Raw genomic sequence first — 22,421 nt, 5'->3', positions numbered from 1 at the left:
CATCTCCAGAGTAATATATCATATGGTCATCAGACTCAAAATGCCCCATGCCAGTCCATCTCATCTCACCAATGCCTAGTATGTCAATATTTATGCCTTCCATTTCTTCCTTAACAATATCTAATTTTCCTACATTCATGGTGTCTGCTTAAAACGGTTCCTCTTCCTTTGTATTTCCATACTTGAAAGCTCAACCTCAGTTGCCCTTTCTGTTATCTACATGTGTTCTGTTGTACATATTTGCATGATAACAGTCCAGAGTAAGAGGTGCACAGCAAAGTGGACTGGGGGGTGAGGGAGTGGGAGGAAATTATGAAACAATAAATGAATTTTTTTAAAGTGAACTGGGGTGGCTAGGGAGGAAAATGTACAAAAATGAATGAATCCAAATTTTCTGTAAACTTTCATTAAAAATCACTATTTTATTTTTTTTAAAAAAAGACTACCAAAAAAGAAACATAGCCTGGTTAAATTACTGAACTTAAAACACAAAGAATTCCTCAGGAACACAGGCAGTAAAAGCAAAGCTTCCTTCAAGAGAAGAAATCAAATGAAGCTGGTATTGTGATTCTGGAGATCAATGTTAATGTTAGAAACAAAATTCTAATGGTATAATCTTATGTGACCCAAGTAACCGACATGGAACCACCTTGCTATTCTAGTATTAGGCAACAGGTTGACAGTTACGGGACAGTACGGCACAAATTAATTCTCCCAGAGGGTCTCAGACGGTGTAGTTCATGTGCTGCTAACCCAAAGGTTGACCACTGGAGTCTCCCAGCAACTCTGAGAAAGCCTCCTCCTGTTAATGATTTACAGCCTCAGAAACCAGATGAAGGGTGGTTCTAAGTTAGAATCAACCTGATGGCAATGAATAGTTTTTTAAAAGAATTATTGTAGATTAAAAGCTCCTGAATGAATCTCAATAAACTAAGAGAATTAAAAACAAGACGTGGAAAGGAGGAAGGCTGGGGAAACTCCATCACATCAGCAATCACCCAGCTTTCTAGCTATGTAGGCCTGAGCTGTCTCTTCAATTGTGGTTCTCAAAGGAATCTCAGGTCCAAAGGCTGCACCACAGCCTTTGGTTCTTTAGTGACGGTAGTGAGATGCCTGTGTCTGACAGCTCTCTGAAGCAGCTCAGTTTAAACCTGGTGGCTCAGTAAAATTGACCAATCTCAACTTAACTTTCTACATATCTCAATTGCCTGGTCTCAACCAAAAGGTGTCATTTACACTTTATTATCAATCCCCTTTAAGGGCCACAAACACTCCTCATTATGTGATCACCGTAAAAAAAACAATGGCTAGAAAGGCCATTAGTATGTAATCCACAGCAGCAGAAGTAATCAGGGTAAAGCAGAATTAAATTACTTTCATATATTATTATTCTTCCATTTTCTCCCTATTTTCATTTTAGAGGAATAATTTATCGGATCAAATGCAGCTGCTCCTTCAATCTGGGTTGAATCCTTAAAAAAGTTTAATTAAGCACAATGTGTATATCTTAAAATGTTTCAATTCTTAAAAATCCTTTCAAGCTTATAGAGAAGTTGCAAAAGCTAATAAAAAAAAATTTTTCATTTCCTGAACCACTTGAGAGTAAGCTGCAAACACAATGATGTTCTATAGTTTCAGGATATTTTCCTACATAAGCACAGTACAACCATCAATAATACTTCACTGTCACAGACATGGTATGTCTATCTCTTCCACAAATCCGTTCATAGTGAACTGTCAATTACACAAGATCCAACCCAGGATTACTTTTTAATTGTGTCTCTTAAATCTGGAAGAGTTGTGTCTTTCTTAAGACTTTCATGTTTGAGACATCTGATATTCAGAGCCCAATTCTTGTGTAGAATGTCCCTCAAGGTGCCTCATGACTGGTTATGCATCTTTGGTAAGAGCATCACGGAAATGATAATTTGTTCTTCTCATTGCATCCTATCAGGTGTAATACTCAATTTACATTTGATTCATTAGTATTAAGTTTTAAAGTACTACTGTTTGTCAGAATATCCACTTTAACAATTATTAAGTATATTGTCAAGAGGTACTTTTTTTTTTTTTAAATTTTATTGTTTTTGTTTGAGTGTACCGTCAAATCAGATCTGACTGGTACAGGAGGAGATTGTCCCTCCTTCCCTGGCAGAGCATCTGGTAGATTTGAACCATTCGCCTCTGGGACTGTAGTTGCAGCTCCTTGCCACTAGGCCACCAGAGCTCCCCTGTCAAGAGGTACTTTTAAGTCTATCATTTCTTCATAATTCAACTATCACTCACTGGTTCCTGGATCTGTGACAGGTCTAATAATGGTCCCCCTTAACTATATTATTTCCCAGGTCAATTTCCAGACTTTACACCTCATATTGTCGTGCAGTTGTCAACAACCCAGGCCATCTCTCTCTTTACTCTCTAGTGTGCTTTCCATGCTCAGGATCTAAAAGCCATATGGACACCTGCTCAAACCTCTGACTCCCTCCCGTAACGCGTGCTGGACTGTGACTACACACACCTCATGGATGCTCTCCTCAGCTTCTCATTCTCCAACACCCTGTGCTGATCACAAAGTCACCCTCCTCTCTTCAGTTGGGCTGACAACTGTGACCATCTGCTGACTCCCCTATACAGGCATCCTCCTCAAGTTCCTCAGTACTATACCTAGCTGCCACTACCCACCCCAATCTGCATGGACACCCACTTCAACACAACTGGGTTATGATAGCTGCCCTCAGATGACTCATATTCAAAAGGACTGTTCACTCTTCTATTTCTAACCGGTGGGACCTTATAAGCATCCAACATATTCTATGCTGAAGGAATAAAATATTTAATATAGAAGACTCAAAATTTTGGGAGGGGGGTAGAAAAGACAGCTATTTTACCTAATTATTTTTTTGTGGCTGAATAAGTGACTCTTTTTCATTGAAAGGAATTTATTTAGAAGAGAGGTGCATTGGTGGTAAAAGCATTCTGAAGATAACTAAAAAGTCAGTAGTTCAAACTTCTCAGCTAGTCTGATTCCATGAAGATTTACAGCCTTTGAAATCCTATGAGAAATTCCACTCTGTCCTACAGTAGCTGTAAGTCGGAAGTGCTGACTCAACGACAGGGGATCAGAATTTGGTGCTTGGAAGAAAATCCTAAAAATGGAGCTTCTGGTGAAATGGGGGGGTGGGGGGTGGAGAAAAAGACCTTGGCATTTCCTTTGATTTTCTACTTAGAAATATTCACTTTGTTACCCTTTGACACCACCTTTTAGTCACTCCAATTCAGAATGGAATAGCTATTAATTCTAAGCTGTAAATTCATCATCTTCTTCTTGATTCCTTATTGAATTCTGGCATCTAATCAACTCCTTTTTGCAAATGAAGAGTTCCTATTTTACAAAATAATAAAATACAGGAAAACACAGCCCATACCTTCCATCTTTCAGAGTGTTCACAATAAAACGGTTAATCTGGCAAATACAGTTGCTTGACAATCGTTCTTCTTCAACAAGAGGGTTCAACTGTGTTGCCAACATGAAAGCTGAAAAGCACATAGAATATTTTAGCCTTCAAAACATTTCAAACCTAAAGATCTGAAAGCCAGTCACACCTGTGATGCCTGGAGTATGTTCCTGAAATTAAAACTAGTCAGACTTGAAAAACAGTATAATTTGCTGTTCATTAAACATCTGCTGCTATTTTTAAATGTATGTATTTCTTAAAGTGTCCCAAATATTCTTTTCCATCATTCAGGAATCAAGCCAACGAATAATTTTTTTAAAAAAAATTTTTAGGTCCTTCGACAGCAAGTACATATTCTGCAAATTTTTTCCTTTCTCCTTTTTAAAGCATCCAACACAGAAATAAAACCCTAAAAAGGCAAGTATAAGACAGCTAACCCATCACATTCACTAAATGTCAATATCATCCTAGGGGAAATTAATCAAAGAAAACATAGAGCACCGGTTAGAGAAAATTAATTAAGCCAAGTGGCAGCTTTCCACTCGATCCGGCCTATTGTTAGAATGCTCTCTGCCAGCTGCAATTCTGCCTGAATGAACTGCATAACCAAGCAAATGGAAGACTTCTGGAATATACCAAACGGCTGCAATTCAAAGTATTGGGGGTGCTTTTATTATTTAAACATTCACAAATCCCCAGATTCATTCATCATACTCACAGGATAGAGTGTTCACTCCATCACTCATCAGCAGTCGATAACGGGGTGGACTATTCCCTGTAGTAATGGGGCGAATGTTCTAGGATAGAAAATTTGATTCATTAGCCAGGTTGTCTGCCAAAGCCCCAGAGATAAGTAAACTTTAAGTGGCAGGGGAATGGGTTTGTCATCAGTTCAACACAAACTGAACTACTTGTCCATTCTCCTGACACCTAAATCCAAGCAGAAGAAATCAGATATCATGTTTCTGTTTTATATAACCTCTTTCCACTACCACTATGCAGATCAGAATAAAATCAGGTTCCACCAACTTGTTTGTTCTCTCTTCCAAAACACAAAAATCTATTTTAAAATGTATACAATAATGTATTAGATAGGAGGAGCTAAAAATACCAACTGAAAGGGGAGCTCTGGTGACCTAGTGGCAAGAAGCTGCGCTGCAATCCCAGAGGCGCATGGTTCAAATCCACCAGATGCTCTGCTGAGGAAGGAGGGACAATCTCCTCCTGTACCAGTCAGATCTGATTTGACAGTACACGCAAAATAAATAATAAAATAAAAAAAAATTATTAAAAAAGATACCAACTGAAGAGGCTTACACTTAGGGTAGGGATGGTGACAGAGAGGCATGAGGGGGGTGGGCACATGATATGGGGGGGCTCACAGTTAAGGCATTTATCCCACCTTGAATATGATCAAAGCAGCTTTCTGAAAGAAGGAAAATACTAAAAACATAAGATGAATGGTAGTGAGTTTGGAAGAGCAGGGAGGATATTAGACTTACTAGTGCCCAATGAAGTTTGAAGCTCCCTTAAGTGAATGATAGGATTAACCAAAATTTTTAGCAGAGAAGTTCATTTTGGATCTCTCTGGAGGTCCTATAAAAAGGGAGACTGGAGCAAAATAAACCCAAGGGCAGGAAGGTAAGTGAGGAGGCAACTGTAATGATGGTGGCTCTACCACAGCATCTATCAACTGTGTAAAGAAAAGAGGCAAAACCTTACATGTGAGCCTCCAGAGGTGAAGCTCTGGTGCTAACATGACAAAAATACTGGCTATAAGGCTTGGCTTTTTTCTGTGACTTCTGGAAGACTTTTCTTTCTTTTTTTTTTTATTTCATTCAATCGCTCATATACATTTTGTTTTATTCCATTAATTACAATTATAATGCTGTTATTCACGTCTTAACGAAATTTAGCTGTCTCCTCCCTTGTCCCTTATCTTTTCCTAACCGTCAATTTCATCCCTTCCCCTCCTCCTTTCACCCATCAAACCTCCACAATTTTACTGTGTGTAAATCTTTTCTTAGTCTCTTCTCTCTTCCTCTCACCTCATGTTGATCAGTTACACATGTTCCGTTCCAGCCCGTTAATTGCAATACAGAGAAGACTTCCATTTAAAAGTAGACAAATCTATTTGACCTTCACTATGATGTAATTTATGATATCTTTGTATAAAAAGTTTGACATAAGACTTGTGCAGGTACTCACAATGACTTGTAGAACAGGTTTTATAGTTGTATCTCCTTGCTGCATTATGGCCTGAAAGAATAAAAATTAGATTTTTGTAAGATACATACTCAAATAGATCTCCCACTGTATCTTCTTTTGCATAATTTTAAATTTTATTCACACTCTTACAGCAGTTATAAACTTTTGGGTGGGGGGAGAGAATAATGATCAATCAAGTTATTTTTAAAAAGTATCATTTCGAGGTAACTGTTTTAAAAAAAACAACCCTACAATGGGAGCAGTAGTGTAGCAGTGGGGAAATTCCCACATTTATGTACAAGATGAGAGCCTAGTTCCCTAAATTAGTCAATGATTAATCACAATCAAAACATACAAAGGGAATGAGTTGCTGGTCTTGGGGCCTCAAAACCACAGTACAGGGTTAGGAAGAGATGGGACATCAAGGTTAACTGGCATAACATAGTCCACAAAGACTGGAGTCTTCAAAAACTTCCAAAACTTAGTCATCTAAGTTAAGACTGATCACTCCCTGCTCGAGACAAAGAAGAGTAAGGAAAAGCAAAGATGCACAGAGTTAGCACAAATGGCGAAGGACCAAGTACCCTCAACTTCTTCTAGGAGCCTGAGACCAGACGTGCTAGGTGCTGAGCACTCCAAAAGGCATCACAGCAGAAGGTCCTACAGAGAATGAGAACATAAAAACAGCCCCTAGAGATTGGTGGAACTCCCAAGACATGAGCCTCAGTCACCCTTGAAACCCCCCAGAGCTCACTGTGTGGCTCAACTTTCACACAGACAACAAACAAGCCTATACAGTGAACAACATCTGGGAGGTACTCATTACAATAAAGAAATGCAGAAAACCACACAACCAACCAAAGAAAACCTCAAGACGACAGTGAGTCCATTCACAACCAGTCATGGGGGTTGCGCAGAGTGGGAAGCATTTTGCTGTTCCATTGCACTCAGGTTGACATGACTTGGGGCCAACTTGACAGCAGTTAACAATAAGAAAAACAAGTTAATATTTAAAAATTAGTTAATATTTAAAATTAGTTGTCCGACTTTTGCTTCTTGTTATGCTGAAGTAAATGACATCAGAGCAATTTGGGAAAAAACCCATAAAAGTTGTTTTTAAATACAACACAGTGAACAAGGCTTCAATACCTGAAAGGGAAATAGATGAGGTGATCTTACAGTAGCCCTGGCTCTCAGCAGATACACTCCCTGGGCTATAGTTCAGGGAGGGGAGCTGCACAGAACATGGTGGTCCTGTCCCTCCACACAGATCAAGGAAGTGAGCGAGCATCTGGATTTTGTAGATGTAGGGTACCAGAAAGACGGGAGTTTAATAAAGAATGCTGCTGTTGTCATTATGTGCCATCAAGTCACCTGCAACCCATAGCAACCCTACGTACAGCAGCTCTGTACCCTGCCCTGTCCTGAGCCAGTTGCACTAGTGCCAATAATCTATACAGGAGTTACCTTGAGAATTGGATAAATACTAAATGTTGTATATACAACTTAGTATGAAACGCCAGAAGACCAGACAGAGAAAAGCTATCAAGAAGATAAAAGTGGAATAATCAGTGTTGTTTTTTTTTAGTGTTCTTTTCTATCACCTGCTACGCATCTGAGAGCTGGACAATAAAAAAGGATGACAGAAGAATTAATGCCTTTGAGTTGTGCTGTTGGATAAGAGTACTGACTATTCATGCCAAAAGAACAGACAGATTATTTGTCTTGGGGAAAAGTGCAGCCAATGTGCTACTTGGAGGCAAAAATAGTGAAGTTTTGTCTCTCAAACTCTGGGTATGTTGCTAGGGCAGGCTATTCCTTGGAGAAGGTCAACATGTTTGGAAAGGTGAAGGGTCAGTGAAAGAAAGGAAGAGCCCCAACGAGATGGACTGACATAGTGACTGCAGCAATGAGCCCACGTATGTCAGAAATAATGAGGATGATACAGGATAGGATAGGATTCAGGTAGGTTGTGCACACAGGGCCGCTGTAAGTAGTACTCAACTTGGCAACAGCTAACTGTAACAATATACAGAGCTGGTGAACACCCGGTTGTAGTAGGAAGAACTCAATGGGTATGTGGTCCTTCCAGCAAAGACTACACAGAGGTTATGTTGTGCGCAGTTGAGCTGGAATGAACCCAAAGCTGACCTTCCAGTGAGTTTTCATAGCCTAAAAATCACAAGGAAGGAGACTATCCAGCTTTTTCCCACAGAGCCAAGTGGTGATTTCAAACCTTCTGCCTTTGGATTAGCAGCGTAACTCCTTACCACTGAGCCAGGAGAGCTGCCTTTGGGAGTAGGACTAAACTAATCCTCAAATAAATACTAATCTAGACCCAGTCTAGCTTCTAAAAAGAATCATGTTGGTTCTGCAAGTAAATGAAGAGCCTGATAGATTAGCTCAAAACTTTTTAAAGAAATACACATAATCAGATACTCAATAAAGTAACATTCACATTATCCAATAAAAAATTACTAGATAAGATAAAACATTGGAATAGCATTTCTCTAACTGCAATCTAAGGACTCCTATGGGACTCGAGACTCTTTTAGGAAGTCCATAAATCCAAAACTATTTTCATCATCATAATAAGACTTTACTCTTTTCATTTTCACTCAATACAATAAAAATTGACTGAAAAACTAATAAAACCTTGGACTGGTAAGAATGAATTTCTGCTAGATGAAATCAGTAAAATGAGATACCGTAGCAGTGCCACTCTCCAATAATATAACAACTTGTTGAGTTTAAAAACTAGACAGACACATCATGAAGATAAGAACTGCTATCTCCTCAGAATTGACAAGTGAAAGGCATCAATTCTTCATTGGTGTTGGTGAAAAACATTGACCATATCATGGACTGCCAGAAGAACAAAAGAACCTGTCTAGGAAGAAGAGCAACCAGAGTGTTCCTTAGAAGCAAAGATGGTGAGAATTTGCTTCATGCACTTCGAGCACATTGTCAGGAAGGGCCAGTCCCTGGAGAAGTCGCGAATCAGTGAAGAGGTGGAAGACTTTCAAGGGGCTGGACTGCCAGTGACCATAGCAATGCATTTTGACACAGCAGAGATTTTTCACAGCAGACTGTGAAGATGCGGCAACATCAGGGTGGGGTTTATTGTTGTAGATAGGGCTGTTAATAGTTAGTCGACTTGATGGCACCCAAAATCAGCAGCAGAATTCTACTGTTATGTAACAAGGAGATGAAGTATCAGCAACAAATAGCATTACCTTGTATGTGAATGCTTGATCACAAACACAAATATCTCAAATAGTGAAAGCACTGAAATTACTTTCTTGGCTTATACTTAAATACCCTTCAAATTTGGAACAAAACCTATCCCAGGGGATTGTCTTACAGTGAAACCACAGATTTATAAAGTGAACAATAAAAAGTTAACAATGGTGAGGTCTGGTGGCCTAGTGGCAAGAAACTGCACTGCAATCCCAGAGGCAGGCAGTTTGAATCCACCAGATGCTCTGCTGGAGAAGGAGAACAATCTCCTCCTGTACCAGTCAGATCTGATTTGACGGCACACACACAAAAATTAATAAAATCTTTTAAAAAAGTGAACAATGTTCTTCTCTGAGCAATTAACCCTGGAGGCCAAAAGGATAGCATTTGCCCCAAGACAAAGCTTTGAAGGCAGTAAGGGGCAAGGAAAAAGGACAAATGGATCTGGGAAACCCAGAAAGGAAGGAGAAAGAGAGCTGTTACATCAAGGGTATCACAACTAATGTTATGAAATAAAAGATGGTAAACTGTTCAATGCAAACAAATTTGCTCTACAAACCACAATTTAAACACTCTTCATTTGCATTCTGAATGGGACAACAGGGGTGTCCACACCAACCACTGGCTGCCAAGAAATACAGAAAACATGCAATATTGGACCTTCTTTCTCATCTATGCCTAGAAATTTGCAAGACAACTAGCTACCTGGCAATCAATTGGAAGAGATCTACACTATGTTCATTAAAAAAGAAAAGAAATAAAAGGTGATCTAACAGAGTGTAGAAATTATTAAACATTATCATTAATATCACAAGAAAGTATAACCTTGCTCAAGATTATTAAAAAACACCTGGAGCAGTACTTCTACAGGAAATTGTCAGAAATTCAAGCTGGATTCAAAAAAGGCTATGGAATGAGGGACATCACTGTTGATGTCACATGGATCTTGGTTGATAGCACAGACCACCATAAAGATGTTTACTTGTGTTATACTCTCTACTGTCCATGCGAAGACATTTGATTGCGTGTGGATCATAATAAATTATGGCTAACATTGAGAAGAATAGGAATTCCAGAGCACTTAATTGTGCACATGAAGAACCTGTGTATGTATTAAGAAGTAGTCATGTGAACAGGAGACATTGCATGGTTTAAAATCAGAGATGATGTGCATCAAGGCTGTATCCCTTCACCATATGTAGTTCATCTGTATGCTAAACAATCATTTGAGAACTCAGATTATATGAAGAATGTAGCATCTGGTTTAGGAGAAGGGTCATCAATAACCTATGCTAAGCAGATATCTCAACCTCGCTTGCTGGAAGAAAAGAGGACTTAGAAGAAGTCACTGAAGATGACCAAAGACTACAACCTTCAATATGGATTGTACCTCAATCAAGAAAACATCCTTACTCCCAGACTAGTAGGCACATCTTGACAAATTCACACACAAAAAGAAGCTGTCAATGATTTCATTTTATTTGGATCCACAATCAATACCCTTAGTAACAGTAGGGATGAAATAGAAGGATTTGCATTAGGCAAATCTCTGCCAAGGACCTCATTACAGTGCTAAAGAGCAAGATGTCAGTTCAAAGACTTAGACCATGGTATTTCCAAATGCTTTGCATGCTTTCATAAAGAAAGAAGACTGAAGAACAATTGAAGCCTATGAACTGTGTTGGCAAAAGTTCTGAATATGTCATGGATTGCTAAACAAACACACAGATCTGTCTTGGAATAAGTGCAGCCAGGGCACTCTAAAGACAAGGATGGTGAGACTACATCTCTCTTATTTTGGGCATGTCATCAGATAGTGGCTATCTTTGGAAAAAGACATCATGCTTTGAAAAGCAGATGGGTCAGCAAAGGAGAAAAGATTCTAAACAAGATCAGCTGACATAGTAACAGCAACAAAGTCTTTAAGCACGGCAGATTTGTGAGGATGGCACAGGATTGGCAAGATTTGCATCTGTTTTACATAAGATCATTAAGAGTCGGAGCTGACTAGATGGTACCTAATACCACCTTGCTGACTAAAAAAAAAAAAAAAGACAATAATTTTGGAAGAGATGCATTAATATCAGATAAAATAAACTTCAGGAAAAGGAAGTGTCTCATAGATGACCCACCCACCAGCAGGTTTTCAGAGGCTGTAATCGCACAGAAAAATGCCCATCTTTCTCACTCAGAGCAGTTGGTGGATTTGAACCATGTGCCTTAAGGTCTGTAGCAAAACTTTTTATCACTATGACACCAGTGCTCCCTGGGCTACTTAGTATTAAGGATCAAAAGGGGCATTTCATAAAACTAAAAGGTCAAGTCCCAGAGAAGAAAGAATGCTAAATGTGTGTACCTAACAAGAATTTCCAAGACATACAGCTAGAATGCTCCTTGGAAGCAAGGTTGGCAAAGCTTTGTCTCTCATACTTTGAACATGTTGCTAAGAGAGACTATTCCTTGGAAAAGGATATCATGCTTGGAAGGGTAGAGGAGTCAGTGAAAGGGTGGAAGACCCCAATTGAGATGGACTTGACACAGTAACTGCAACAATGGGTTCAAGTGCATCAGAGATGTTGAGGACGGCATAGGATAGGACAGGGTTCAGATCTATTGTTCACAGGGATGCTATGAGTCATATTTGATTCAACGGCACTTAATAACAATCACCACCACAAAGGTTCCCAAATGCACAAAGCAAAAAGAACAGGTGATCTCAGTAAGTGATAGGGCAAATAGAAAAAGAAAAACATAGGAGACTTAAAAGATCAACCAACTTGACCTAATTAGGCCATCTAACAGCTGCTAAACACATTTTTTAAAATGCATTTAAAACATTCATCAGGCTTACCAGGTGCTTATAATGAAATAAGTCTCCATAAATGTTAAAGGATTAAAATCATACAGAGTACATTCTCTGATCACACTGGAATTAAACTGAAAATCAATGTTATCTACAAGACTCAAATATTTGGAAATTAAACAACACACTTGTAAATAATCCATCTGTTAAAGAAAAAGCACAAGGGAAATTAGGAAGCATTTACTGAAAGAAAATGAGAACACAGTCTATCAAAATTTGTAGGACGCAGCTTGAACGCTTACAGAGAAAATTACACCTTTAAGTGCTTATGTTATAAAAGAAGGTAAAAAAAAATCAATGATCTGTTTCCATGATAAATAGCTAAAAAAGAACAAATTAAAACCAAACATGAAAAAAAGGGAAGAAATCATAAAAGAGAGACACAATAAAATAGAAACTGAACAAGCAGTGGGGGAAAATTACAACTGAAAAACGGAATCAAAATAGAAAATGAGCGGAAACTTTCAGCCTGGTATTTTCTGAATATTTCTAAAATTCTGATATTCTCAAAAGCAGAAATGAAAAGAGAGGATCTGCTGTGTTTGATGTCAATGACTTAGTCCTAGCTATTGTGACATCAAGTATAATAGAACTACAAACCATGTTGTTATGTGCTTTTGAGTCGCCTGAGACTCAGCAATCCTGCTCTATCCTGAGCCAACCTTACTGTGTGACACACCTACCCCATTACCTCAACCACCTAGTCATAAACCAAATATATGCAAAATACAGACACAATTTATATCACATATATATACATGCAGACATATATATACGCACACGCATATATGTATGTATGTTGTTAACTGTTAAGTGTCCTTCAGTCGTAGAAGACTCACAGCAACCCTATGAACAAAAGCCTTGAACACGAAACATTCATCTTTCTCTAAGTTCAAAGAGTTTCCGAAGGAAAGCTTTTTTGGAAGTGGATGCCACTCTTGCTTCCAAACATGTATATATATTGTTGTTACTGTTATGTGCCATAGAGTCGCTTGCGACACATAGCGACCATGTACAACAGCCCTAAACCCTACTCTATCCTGTGCCAATCAAACTGCCTCTGACACACCCATCCCAATTACCCCAGTCACTAAATCAATACACCTCACAGACGGTCTTCCCCTTCTGCGCTGTCCCTCCACCCTCCCAAGCACGACGTCCCTCTCCAAGGACTGGTCCCTCCTTACAACATGTCCAAAGTATGTCAGAAAAAGCCCCAGAATCCTTGCCTCCAAGGAATAGCCTGGTTTAACCCTCTCTAGGATTAATCTGTTTATTTTCTTGGCAGTCCATGGTACATTCAATACTCTTCTCCAGCACCAATGCTCAAAGGCATCAATTCTCCTTCTATCCTCCTTAGTCACTGTCCAACTCTCTGATGCATAACAAGTGATAGCAAAGACCATGGCCTGTATCAGACGCACCTTAGTCTCCAGAGTGACACCATTACTCTCCAGTACTTTGGAGAAGTCCCTAGCAGCAGACTTTCCCATGGCAATACGTCTTTTAATTTCCTGGCTACTGGTGCCAAGAGTGTTGACTGTGGAGCCAAGCAAACTAAAGCTGTGAACTATCTCAATCTCTTCACCATCCATCTTGATGCTGCCAATTGGTCCAGTGGTGAGAATCTTTGTCTTCTTGACATTGAGCCTCAATCCATAATGGAGGCTGCAGTCCTTGACCCTCTGCAGCAAACGCTTCAGGTCCTCCTCAGTTTCAGCAAGCAGGGTTGTGTCATCTGCATATCGCAGATTGTTGATAGATCTTCCACCAATCTTGATCCCACATTTCTCCTCATAGAGTACAGCCTCCCAGATAATCTGTTCTGCATACAGGTTGAAAAGGTATGGAGACAGGACACATCCCTGGCGTATGCCCTTCCTAATTTTGAACCATGCAGTGTTTCCTTGCTCTGTTCTGACAACGGCCTCTTGGTTCAAGTATAGGTTTCTATTAGCATGATCAAGTGTTCTGGGATTCCCATTCTTCTCAGAGTCAGCCACAGTTTGTTATGATCCACACAGTCAAAGGCCTTTGCATAGTCAATGAAACACAGATAGACATTCCTCTGGTATTCGCTGGTTTCGGCTAAGATCCATCTAACCTAGCTACAATATCCCTAGTACCACGACTCCTTCTACATGTAAATAAATTTAAAAAACTATAAAATTTCACAAATCCTTTGAAAAACAAATTAGCAGAACTAACATTCGAAGAAAAGCACAGAAAATCTAAGTGTCTATTAAAGAAGTGGAATTTTTTATTTAATATTCTAAAAGAAAATTAAATTCCATGTCTTTTCTGGTGGATTCTAGCTAACATCTAGGGTTTCAAATAAATAATGAACAAACAAAAAGTCCCAACTGAACAGGAAAACAATTCTCAACTGATTTTATGATGCCAGTTTTAGAACGAAATATCTGAATGGGCAAGAAATGCCTATAAACCAAAGTAACAAAATTAAACTTGAAATGGATCAAGATCCTATTAATTCTATTTATAAAAAGTTTTAGAACAGTCAACACTATGAAGGGAAGAGGAGGAAACCTTGTGCCTCGATTGATGTTTCAAAGTTAGAAGAGGGTTGTAATTGCAGCACTGTAAATATTTGTTTAAACTTATCCTACTGCAACCCAAGTGTCCATCAACAAACAAATGGATAAAAAAACTATGATGCATTCACACAATGCAGTATTACACAGCACTGAAAAACAATGAACTTGTAAAACATTACACAATGTGGGGGAGCCTCAAGGGCATATATAGGGGGCCCTTGTATTTAAAAGTCAGTTGGGCCCCAAGGGCCTAGTGTTATTTTATTTTGGAGGAACATTCTTTTAAATTGTACAGCACTCCTCTGTCAATTTGCTGCACTTTAGTAATCTGGGTTTGTTGTGATGCGAACCTTATGTCATTGGGGGAAGGTGTCAAACAGCTGCCCATGGTGGACAGTGTTTGGTGGAACTCCCAGTTTAAGACAGGTTTGGAAGCAGAAGCGGCATCCACTTCCTAAACCACATGCCTCTGAAAACTCTATGAACTTAGAGAAACATAGTTATAGAAAGGCTTCAGGCCTTTTGTTTATAGGGTCGCTATGAGTCTGTTCAACTCAACAGCAATCAACATCATCAAAACCACCACCACCACCACCAAATGTTTATGGGAGGTAGCTATTGTTGGGTGCTATCAAGTGACTTACAGAGACCCTATGAACAATAAACCTGAAATTATCCTGCATCATCCTTATCTTCTGACACATTTGAGCCCACTGCTGCAGTCACTATGTCAATCCACCTCATTGGGGGTCTTCCACCTTTTGAAGCATGATGTCCCTTTTCAAGGAATAGCTTCTCCTAGCAACATGCTCAAAGTCTGAGATATAAAGTTGTTCACCATCTTTGCCTATAAGGAGCACACTGGCTGCACCTTTCCCAAGGCCTGTTTGTTCTTTTGGTAGTTCACTGGATATTCAGTGCTCTTCTCCAACACAACTGATAGGAAACAATTCTTCTGTCATCCTTACTCACTGTCCAGCTTTTTCCCCTCAGAGCAGCTGGTGTATTCTCAACTCTGATCTTTCTAGCAGAACGTTATCAGAGCTCCTTAAATATGAATAAACATGATTAAATAAATAGAAAAAATAGCTGTTTTTGGGAAACAGAACTGGGACTAAGCAGGAAAAAAAGGTGAAAATGCCTTAGATTTTCCTCCCCAATTTAAAATGTGTCATTTATAAATACTGAATTTAAGGTTTACTCTTCTGGGAGTATACTTAAGAAATAACTGCTTTAAGGGAGCTCTGGTGGCCTAGTGGCAAAACGCTGCACTGCAATCCCAGAGGTATGCGGTTCAAATCCACCAGATGCTCTGCTGGAGGAGGAGGGGGCAATCTCCTCCTGTACCAGTCAGATCTGATTTGACGGTACACGTAAAAATAATACAATAAAAAAAAAAAAAAGAAAGAACTGCTTTAAATTTGTCAAAAGTTAACATAAAGACAAATTATAATATAAATAACTACTTTACAGCAAAAATAACAATCACATACAAAGTGTATTAAGTAAATGCTTTTACCTGACTGTGTACAAAATTTCTGCTTTGAGAGACAAAGTTTTGGACATACATAGTGGTGATGGTTGCACAAGACTGTTAATGTAATTAACACTACTAAATTGTGTACTTAAAAATGGTTAAAGTGGCAAAATTTTTAATTTTTTACCACAATAAAAACAAAATTAAAGAACGTATCAACAGAAGGAAAAAGACCAGGCCAGGAATTCAGATCCTCACCCTATAGAATTTAAATTATTAGTTCCTTTTTCATTCTTTCTATTAGCCAACCACTTAAAATAGAAACAGGTGTCTACTTAATCACAGTAATTCCGTGCAGAAATTTTTGTTTTAAGTCTCTAGTATTTGTAGGTGATTTTCCTACCATTTGAGGTCTATGTCTATTGCAATACTCCTTGTTTCAGCTGATAGCTTACAAAGGTTCTTTCCCACACGCTGCCTCACACATACCACACATGAGCAAAGACTTCCTCTTCCATTTGTGTAAACCTCATATAATACTTTTGAAGGAAGAATATGACAGTTATCCCACCACCCCCAAGCTTGATCACTTCATGAGAAACTTGATAACACTTAAGCTTGTCATATCAAAGACCAGACTAGTCACTGGATCTTGATAAGGGTCTGAGCTTAGAAAAAAGGTGCTAAAACCTAACTTAATTAACATGTCAAATTCCAAGACATACCATCTTAGTCCTCCCCAGGACCCCTATAAAAGGAAACCCCCCAAACTGCCTGTATGCCAATTGGATCCTGTCTGTAATCCATACTGCTGGGTCACTTGGCGCCCCTCTCACACCTCGCTCAATATTCGTTTCTTGGAACCAATTCCTTTCTTTATTTCTCTCCCTCGCACACTCATGTTCTTTTTTATATCTAACAACTTTAATACTAGAAATGTTAATACTAGACAAATGAAACACTAGAAATGTTTCTAAAATTCTGAATAAGAGAAATCACTCTGCAAATTCAACCATATAATCATTCCTTTTAAAAGCAAAGCATCACTTAGAGTATTTTTGTCTGTTTTTTTAAATTGAGATTTTAATGAAAGTTTATAAAGAACTTGGATTTCCATTCATTCATTGTTGTACATTTTCCTCCCTGCCCCCCCAACTTTTACTATTTTAAAAATGTAATGTAGCCATTATAAAATGAAGGTTACAATCTGCAATCACTTTATAGGTCTCTGTATTCCCAATTTCAGTAAATGTTTTCTCTACCAATCTTTGTTCTCTTTCCTGTGTCTCCTCAAACTTCCTCTTCCCCATCTATCATTATCCCTTTGTTTTCACTGTCTAATGTATTCATGCAGTTAACAACCACTGGGCACCTAGTATCCACAGTAGCTGGAACAGTGATGGCAATTTTGTGCTGAGCCAAAAAAAACAAACATAATTACTGCCCTTATGGAATTTAGAAGCTAATGGGAGAGATAGAAAGTAACTAATATTAACCAAATAAACAACAAATCATTGCAAAGTTACATCCTTGATAATAAAAATTAGGTAAGACCAAAAAAAGGAGAGAATGGTTGTACAACTCAAAGATTATAATCAGTGTCACTAAACAACACACAGAAACTGCTGGATTGGAGTTATGTTTTGTAGTGTATACCCCCATTGTGTAATGCACATTTCCTGTGTTTTAGCCACTCTCATTCATCGCAGCTGAGTCAAAACTCACAGCTGACCCTCCAGGAGGTTCTCAGAGGCTATAAAGTGCATTTATTATGCTGGGTAGAGTAGAGGGACAGCGCAGGAGGGGAAGACCCTCTATGAGGTGGATTGATTCAGTGACTGGGGCACTCAGGATGGGTGTGTCAGAGGCAATGAGATTGGCACAGGATAGAGCACAGTTTAGGGCTGTTGTACATAGGGTTGCTATGAGTCACAAACGACTCGACGGCACATAACAACAACAACAACATAAAGTGCATGGGAGAAGAATGTCCTTATTTCTCCCCAAGAGCAGCTGGTAGGTTCAAACCGCTTGCCCTAGGGTTGGCAGCACAACTGCTTACCCCCTAGGCCACTAGCGCCCCCTTTTCACTTGTCAGGCACTGGTGTTCTGTGTTTTCAGTGGCAATAAACAGCACTGGAGGATATTGCCCATCCTTCTCCCATGGAGCAGCTGGTGGATTAAAACTGCATGCCTTTTGGATTGTAGCACAGCTTCTTACCACTAGGTCACCAGTGGCACAAAGCATTTTTATCCTACACAAGAGACACTTGATGTCATTCCACTCAGTTTACAGAAGAGACAGTTTAGTATCTTGTCCAAAGTTACATAGATAATAGGCGAACAAGAGGTTCCCAAGAAAGAAAATAGTAAGAAAAACGGTTTCTCTGAGGAGGTCCCAGATGAGCTGGAATTTGAAGACTATGTAAAATTGTGAGAAAGAGCGAGAGAGAAGAACCATTCAGATGATACACAGAGGGGGAAATATGTTCAAAGCAAGGATAGGAAAAATACCAGGAACTTAAAATGTAAAGACCAGGAGTCTGGAGAGAAGGGCTTATGCCATGATAGGTGTATAAGAGGGTACACTGAGTAGGGTGTGGTCTAGCTAACAACTGATGGTGTGTATGTTATTATTAAGTGCTATCGAGTTGTAGACGACTCACAGCAACCCTATGAACGAAAGACCTGAACGCTTATATAACTTTCATTGTTTCTCCAAGTTCATAGAGTTTCCGGAGGATAGCTATTTGAGAAATGGATGCCAGTCCTGCTTCCAAGCTTGTTTTAATCGCGGAGCTCCACCAAACACTGTCCCACCATGGGTAACCATAATGGCATTTAACACATCAGTGTCACATATTTAGTATTACAGCAACGATGAATTAGTTACCTCTGTATGACAAATGGACAGAAAAGTGCTATACCACTTAGAAGAATGTTTGACCAAAAACAATTAAGGTGTGTACAGAAAAAATTAAATGGATTTAAAGTACAAATGTGGAAATGAAACACACAGGAGTTGGTGATAAACTTGTAGGATGGAGTATGTAAAAAAAGATTTCTCAACTTCTGGATAGTATAACTTAATGGTCAATGATGTCATTCAGCAAGGTAAAGAACGCTGCGAGAATTACACTACAAGAAGAAAACGGGTTTGCTTTTGACTATGCTGAATCTGAGATGGCGATTTAAGGGACTTGTGTGCTAACCCTGATCTGGCGGTTTGAACCCAAAGGCTGCTGGGGAAGGGGAAGGGAGATAAAAAAGATGAAGTAAACAAGCAGATTATAAAGGCTTCTTTTCAATGCAAAGGCACTTTGGTACCAAGAAAAGTGTGAGCAATTGACACAGACGGCTATAAGGTTGCAAAGCAGAAGACGGCCTAGGGCAGCACTTCAAGCCAACCAAATTTTACAAAGGCGGCCCTGCAAATACGAAAGGAAAAGATCAGTCAACCACAGGAGCAAAAGAACGATTGTGTAACCAAGAGGAAGTGATGCAGAACAGACTGGAATGTTGCTGAGAACTCGGGTAAACTGAAAATTTAACTCGGATCAATCTGCTGTATTTGGTTAACTTAGAGGTCACTAGTACTTCGGCCAGAGCTATTTCTATAGCGATCAGGAGGATAAATGATTGGAGCGGGGCAATATTTAATGGTAGGGGAAAAGCAAAAGAGGTGAAAACAACTCTGGAGAAGTTTAGCTGCGAAGGAGGGAAGGGAGGAGTCAGAGTAGCAGCTATTGGGAAATCGAGGAGTCAAGAGTTGATCTTGGTTTAAGTGGGGGGAAACGTGATGTTTTAAAGACGAGGAGGGGGAAGTAAATGACGTTACAAGACACCCGGGCGGTTTCCCATCGCCCTCCGCAATCGACTCGCCACTCGCGAGTTCTCGCACTCCACCTCCCCTAGCGTCCCTCCCCTTCTCCACTCGGCACAGATCCAGAAAGCCCGCTTCCAGGGCCCATAGCCACCCGGCCCCGCTGTTCTGGCTTCCAGGCCTCCGCTCACCGCAATGGCCCCCTCGCTCAGGTGGCCAACCATGTTTCCAGCGAGCTAACTCCCGCGCTCCGACTCCGCAGCAGTCGCTACTCCACTCCCGGGGTCCCGCGCGCTCCGACGCGATTGGCCCGAAGAGCTGCGCGCGCCACTCCGCCTCCTGACGGAGCGCTGCGCAGGGGCGGGCATAGGAGCCAAACAGCAACCGCATTGGCGGAGAGGTGGCGGGCGGCCCATGTGACTCGCCCAAGGGAGTTTGGGGGTCTAGTTGCAGGACTATGGTACCGAGAGGCGGAGCGACGGGGCTCTGGGCGCCGAGGGTTGTGCGGATGCGGTTAAGCGCCCCAGTGAGCCAGTTCCGGAAGCTTTCTGAGCTGGTTCTCCGGGTCATACCAGATGCGGTTCATAAGGGCCGGCAGGCTTGGTAGCCCAGAAGAGAGTTAGAGCTATTCTTGGGCAACTCTGCTGCTGAATATAAGCAAAGCAGCTGGGGCCTCTCCTGGTAAATGAGACCAGCTCCTGTGCTCAGAGGAGAGCGCAGTCTCTCTGGGAGAATATCCACTGTGAGTAACTCAAAGTATAGTCAAATATGCACAGGCCCTTGAACAGACACAATGTACTGGAATCACAGACTATGATCAAAAGGCAGTGCCATTTGAACTGAATCTAGAAAAATAAGTGGGAGCTTGCCAGGTGTAGCAAAGTGAGGATAGCATGCTCCTGGCAAAATCAATAGTCTGTGCAAAATATTTGGAGAAATGAAACAGGATGGCAAATTGGTGGACAAGAAATAGCTATGAGTAGTTGAGCATGGTAGGGTACAAAGTAGGAAGTACACTTGAGACTTAGGAAGCCAAGGGTCATATAATGTGTGTCATGAACACTGATGAATTAGCAGACTAACATCTTTCAGGATAGAGGAGTAGTTGAAGGGTGTCGCAGGATGAAGTCAGGAAGACTAATTGTATCTGTGGAAAGCGTTTCAAACGAGATAATGAAGGTGTATGACCTGGGAACTGAAGGAGGAAATGGAACAATAGAAGAGAAATATTTATCAACTGGACAGTTGCCAGGATGAGTGAAAAAAATCTATTGTCTCAGATTTCTGACTTGAGCAACTTAGGTAAATAGAGCTTCAAGAGGATATTGATGGTATTAGCTAACTGAACCAATTTGTCATATGACTATCACGAAATGTGCTTGGAATATAGTACTTTTTTTTTACAAGTTGAATTTTTTCTTAATTTTATTATTTTTTTGTGCATTGTACCATCAAATCTGATCTGACTGGTACAGGAGGAGATTGTCCCTCCTTCTCCAACAGAGCATCTGGGGATTCGAACCAGGCACATCTGGGGGAATATAGTAGTTTTTCAATTCATTTTGAGTGAATTGGCATGAGAATATACAGATCTTTCCTCACGCTTTAGTTATAAGGCAACAAAACACATAAACATAAACATCAATAGAAAAACAGTCAAAGAATTTGGCTGTTTTACCTTTGCTTGAATAAAATCTTAATTGCTTGACATTGTGTGTTTATTGAAAACAGATTCCTTATTTTATTCATCATTTTACAGATCTAAAGTAGCATGGATCTGCCTGTGGAAGAGTGGAAATCGCACATACTCAAGAAATGGTCTTTGCTTCCAACACCCGTCCAGGTCACAATTTCTACAGCAGAAACATTGAGTGATATCTTTCATCACTGTGCTTCACTTCTTCAGTAAGTGGTTAGAAGTGATCTGGAATGTTTTCTCCTTTTTTATTTGCTCTTATTATTTCTTTTTTAATGGAAGTGGTAATTTCAAATTTTATTTGGGGAACATTCAGTCCTTCTGTTTCCTGTTTCCACACTTTTCTAACCAACCATCAGAGAACAGGTAAGGATGACTGTTTTGCTTCTGGATGTCAGTAGCTCTCTGCCCTGTTACAGTCAAAGAATGTATCAGATTTAATGAGATGAACATGAAAATTTGTAAGCGCTCATAATTGGAAAGGATCTTATAAGTCATGTAGTTTAACTCTAGGAGTTTTTTTTAATTCTCTTGACTGCATCTTCAGTGAGAAATATATTTTGTATAACAATCCACCACACTCATGTATATGTAGAATACAGAAACAGGAGTTTCCTGAAATTAATCCATTCAGTATATATTTATAGCTCGTTTATATTGTGCACTATGCCAGATGCTTAGATTTTATCAATGAGCAAATTAGACAAAGATCTTTACCTTTGAGGAGTTTAATTCTAGCAAAGAGGGACAGACAATGAACACCATAAAGTATACAATGTGTATAATAAGTGTTGAAAGCAATAAGTGTCCACTCACTGTCATTGATTAGATTCTAAATTATATGGACCCTCCTTCCATCAGGTTTCTGAGGCTGTAAATGTCTAAAAGAGGAGACTGCCCATCTTTCTTCCTTGAGCAGCTGATGAGTTTGAACCACTAACCTTTCAGCCAGGTGTTCAGGCTGGATTTAGAAGAAGTTGTGGTACTAGGGATATTATAGGTAATGTTAGATGGATCTTGGCAGAAAGCAAAGAATACCAGAAGACTGTCTATCTGTGCTTCATTGACTATGCAAAGGCTTTTGACTGTGTGGATCACAACAAG

General features: G+C 39.8%; 2 protein-coding genes across 2 annotated transcripts in view; one reads left to right on the top strand and one right to left on the bottom strand.

The window, feature by feature from the left end:
• RPA1 (replication protein A1, 70kDa) overlaps window positions 1-20,191 on the bottom strand; it is a 67,939-nt gene extending 47,748 nt beyond the window's left edge. Inside the window, exons 1-4 of the mRNA XM_006891096.1 lie at window positions 19,637-20,191; window positions 5,664-5,714; window positions 4,174-4,252; window positions 3,426-3,534 (exon numbers count right to left, since the gene is read on the bottom strand). Of these exons, the coding sequence (XP_006891158.1) occupies window positions 3,426-3,534; window positions 4,174-4,252; window positions 5,664-5,714; window positions 19,637-20,191 (794 nt within the window). The remainder of the gene's footprint in view (window positions 1-3,425; window positions 3,535-4,173; window positions 4,253-5,663; window positions 5,715-19,636) is intronic.
• Window positions 20,192-21,392: 1,201 nt separating this feature from the next.
• SMYD4 (SET and MYND domain containing 4) overlaps window positions 21,393-22,421 on the top strand; it is a 97,287-nt gene continuing 96,258 nt past the window's right edge. Inside the window, exon 1 of the mRNA XM_006891095.1 lies at window positions 21,393-21,526. Within this exon, the coding sequence (XP_006891157.1) occupies window positions 21,393-21,526 (134 nt within the window). The remainder of the gene's footprint in view (window positions 21,527-22,421) is intronic.

This window comes from Elephantulus edwardii, unplaced genomic scaffold (genome assembly GCF_000299155.1).
Source record: "Elephantulus edwardii isolate Elephantulus edwardi_28Jun2011 unplaced genomic scaffold, EleEdw1.0 scaffold00094, whole genome shotgun sequence".
NCBI classification, from domain to species: domain Eukaryota; kingdom Metazoa; phylum Chordata; class Mammalia; order Macroscelidea; family Macroscelididae; genus Elephantulus; species Elephantulus edwardii.
The sequence above is the reverse complement of the archived record's forward strand: the minus strand, read 5'-3'. Positions and strand labels throughout refer to the sequence as shown.